The 3,997-nt window shown below is 47.8% G+C and overlaps 1 protein-coding gene across 2 annotated transcripts in view; it reads left to right on the top strand.

Annotated features, from left to right (window-relative positions):
* The first annotated feature begins 396 nt into the window (after positions 1-396).
* AGMO (alkylglycerol monooxygenase) overlaps positions 397-3,997 on the top strand; it is a 406,549-nt gene continuing 402,948 nt past the window's right edge. Inside the window, exon 1 of one of the 2 annotated variants that reach the window (XM_019508506.1) lies at positions 397-1,054. In XM_019508506.1, the coding sequence (XP_019364051.1) occupies positions 929-1,054 (126 nt within the window). In that variant the 5' untranslated portion in view covers positions 397-928. The remainder of the gene's footprint in view (positions 1,055-3,997) is intronic. The other variant, XM_019508507.1, reaches the window with a different exon arrangement.

Raw genomic sequence — 3,997 nt, 5'->3', positions numbered from 1 at the left:
ATGCCCTAGGATGAGGTTGCCAATGGGCTTTGCCAGGACTGTAAGCAGAACTGAAGGCTTCCAAGACAAAAGATGTGGGGCATTATACCTACAGATGGAGAATGTTACTAATTAACTAAATCATTATATTTCCCTTGTGTGTTAATTTTTGGCTGAGCCATTTTATCATGACACACTTTTTTGTCCTAATGCCAAACATACGGAGTAGGCTGGACAAGGAGGCCAGGCAAACGCGTGTTCCTTGTGTTGCCAGAAAGAAGGCCTGCTTCCACAAGGCTCTTGCTTCCTCTCACTGATGTTCCCTGAGGAAGGATCTACTCTATACCTTCCTTCCCCACTTTTAAATGGGGCAGTGGTGTGACCATTAATACTGCCCTTATCAGCAACACTTGCTTGAGCTCCCGGGAAGGGAGCCATGATGCACCGGGAAGCAAGGAAGTGAATATAAAGAGCAAGGCTGGCAAACACTACTCAGCAGAGAGACAACAACACCAAATGCATCCAGGCGGTAGACTTAGAGAAAAGAAACTGAAAAAAAAATGGATTCAGTATTTTGTTTCTTTAGGAAGAAAAAATATTTTCCTCTGCCCCAAGCCTGCAGACTTGCTGTGAAAATTAAGAAGAAACCGCGCTCTCCGGCAGGGGCTCACGCACGGCCCCGGGAAGTGTGAGGCGGCTTCTGGACACACAAGTGGGGCTTTTGCAGGAGCCCGGGGCTGTTGCTGAGGCGCAGGCGGATGGGCCGGGGCAGATGGGGCAGAGCCTGCGGAGCAACGCCGTGCTTCGGTTTCAGGGCCGGCTCGGCAGCGCTGCCCTTGGCTGGCTGCACTCTTGTCCCGTCAGCGCCGCTGCCCGCCGTGAACTTTCTCCCCGGTGAGTCACTCGCCCCGCCCGGCACCAAGGTCTCCTGCCCCGGCCCGCCAGCGCCATGGCAGTGGGGACCCCCGCAACCGCCCTCCCCGCGTCGCAGCGCCTCCGCGCGCTGTTCTACGCCCTGCAGCCCAGCGAGTCCTCCTTCCGCAGCCTGCGCGAGGTGCCCAGCTACGTGGACCAGGTGAGAGCAGCGCCCTGCCGTCTCCGTCCTGCCCCTGCCTCTGCCTCCTCTCCGCGCCCGCCCCGCCGCATCCTGCCCCCGCGCCCCAGCTCCCACTGCCGAGCTCTCAGAGGCGTGGGTGGCCCGCAGAAATCACCTGCTCACCACAAAAATCACGAGATCCTCTTTTTTACATAAACAGATATATTAATATAACCTGTATCTCACACACACATCTATAGAGATATCGCTATAGTTGTATCTATAGTATATATAGATAGATCTATCTAATATTGCCAAATGTTCTCTCTCTCTCTGTCATATATATTCATCTCTCTCTCTATAGATATAGATATCTATAGATGTATCTATAGATATCTATATATCAAATTAGAGAGAACATTTGGCTGGATTTTATTTTATTTTTTAAAATTGCTTCCACGTTTTGGAATCGCCTTTCAAAGTTTTCTACTCCCAGAAATCATATATATATATATATATATATATACATGAAGGTAAAGCTTTACACTTTTTTTAATTATTATTTTTTTTAAAATAACTCTGGTGTTTGGGGCTCTGGTTTCACCTTTTGAGTAGAAAATGTAGATTTTTTTTTTTTTTAAACAAAGGCTGAAGATTTGGTGCATGGTCTCTTCCTTCCGGCCTTGGGGCTTTAAGGAAACATCCTGCCTATTGCAGCTAAAGCGATCCAACATGCAGAATTGGTGATGCAGCTGCCTAGTTGCAATGGCTGCCTGCTTCCTGCAGTGGTACCATGCAGCTGAGGGAAGTAGGCTTCCCCAGCTCTAGGATCTCTCTGCAATTAAGCTCAGAGCAGTTTTCAGTGGCTCATCTACATGAGATGTGTACTGTGCAGTAGGGTCGCTGTGCATGAACTGTGATGCAACTCTGCTGTTCAGTAGTAACTAGCTACTGGGCAGTAAGCATCACTTGGCAACCATGCCAGGATGCTACTGTTGCATAAATTGCTGATTTTATCCCCTGGAGGCTAGTCCAATTCACCTCTAGAAGAGAGTCACACTTTCAGGCTGGATCCAACTCTATTTTATTGCTTGCAAGCAGGCCGACAGAGGAGCTTGTTGCTCAGATCAGTGTCGACCCCAAACAAAGAGCGCACGTGGCTTTTATTGAGCTAGCATTCTTTTCAGTTGAGGTGTTACATTTTAATTGGTCATTTCAAACCAAAACCTGAGCAGCCTATAAGGCATAGGGGTAGTGGGCCATCCTGTACCATGTGGGTGGAAAGTTACAGAATGCAGGGGTTAATACTAAAACAAAGAACAAAGAAACATAGAGAAAAGTATCTATTTTCGCTACACTACTGCACGGCAACATGGGTTACTGTGCAGTCATTTACTACTTAATTATGCAAGTACTAAATGACTGCACAGTTGTTACTGTGCAGTCAGTGTTTCATGTAGACATGGCCAGTGAGAAGCGGGGGAGGTGGTGAACCACTGGGGTTTTGGAGGGTAGGAAGGGGTAGTAGAGCGGCTGGGAGCTATGCTTTCTGGGATGCTGGAGGAATGATAAAAGGATGCACTAGAATTAGAAAACGGGAGATGTGAATGGATGAGGACAGAAAAGCAGCCCCACAGTCTCTGGGCCAAGGGAGTGTACAGGAGCCAGGACTCCATTTCTCCCCTATGGTGGGAGAGGAGTGAGGAGGGTGGCATGTAGCTGGGAGGCAGAGAAACCAGCACAGGGTCTTCTCTCCCTCCACTTCCAGCAGGAGCCCAGCCAGAGTGGAGAGTGGGAGGGGAGAAATTTTGAAAAAAATTGGTTGAAGTGAGGTGGGTTAGGGCATAGGGGGCAGGGGGGATATAGAAAAAGAAGTGGGGAAAAAAAAGATTAAAAAAAATAAAAGGACTAAAATTTTGTATGTGTCTCAATGAATTGGGATTGGGTTGGAGTGGGGAGTAGGGTTCGGGACAGCAGGGGTTGTACTGGCTGCATGCTTTCCCCAGCTTCAGCGTCCCCCCAGTTGGTGGCATCAATTTCAGCCCCAGCACCTAGCCCCAGGGGCTGCTTCTCTGGGGCTCTGTTTTCAGGATGCAACTGAGCTTCCTGCAGGCTTCCCCAGATCCAGGGTGTTTCTGCAATTAAGCTTAGATCAGTTCTTCTTAATAGTGAAGGTGGGGAACCACTAGTTTTGGAGGGTAGAAGCAGGTAGAGCAGCTGGGAGCTGAGCATCCTTGGGTACTGGAGGAACGAAAGTAATGTGTTTCATTTCCCCTGACGGTTCAAACAGTACCTTGGAACGGCGTAGGTAAAATGTTTCCAGGATGTACCTTCTTTAGAGTGGTTTATCTTTAAAACATTTAAAGGGTACTTATGGCAGTTTAATACCCATTAACTAATGAACTGTTCTTCTTTTAAATGCTTTTATGCCAGTTTTAAGGTAACTTTTATGCTAAGGCCCTAAGAAGGCTAGGACTCTTTTTGGAAAGAAGGCTGAGGGGGGATATGATAGAGGACTGTAAAATCATGAAGGGTGTAGACCAAGTGAATAGGACTGGTGTGTGGACCAACAGACTGTGTTCACCATGTCCCAGAATACTAGAAATGGGGTCATCTGCTGAAATTAATAGATGATAGGTTGAAAACTAACAAGTGAAAGTACTTTCTTATGCAACTTGTAGTTAATTTATGGAGTTCGTAGAATCATAGAAGTAGGGTCGGAAGCGACCTTGTAGATCTTCAAGTCTGACCCCCCTGCCTGGGCAGGAGAAAAGACTGGACTCAAATGAGTCCAGCCAGGTAGTCATCAAGCCTCTTCTTAAGATCCCCAGCCAGCACCACTTTCCTAGGGAGTTGGTTCCAGCTCCTAGCCGCCCTAACTGTGAAGTAGTTCTTGCGGATGTCTAATCTAAACCTACTCTCTAATAGTTTGTGTCCATTGTTCCTTGTCATGCCAGAGGGCTCTAGGGGAAACAGTGTCTC

Source organism: Gavialis gangeticus, unplaced genomic scaffold, assembly GCF_001723915.1.
Source record: "Gavialis gangeticus isolate Ggan-Ray unplaced genomic scaffold, GavGan_comp1, whole genome shotgun sequence".
In the NCBI taxonomy this organism is placed as follows: Eukaryota; Metazoa; Chordata; order Crocodylia; family Gavialidae; genus Gavialis; species Gavialis gangeticus.
Note: the sequence above shows the minus strand (reverse complement) of the source record. Positions and strands in the feature narration are given on the sequence as shown.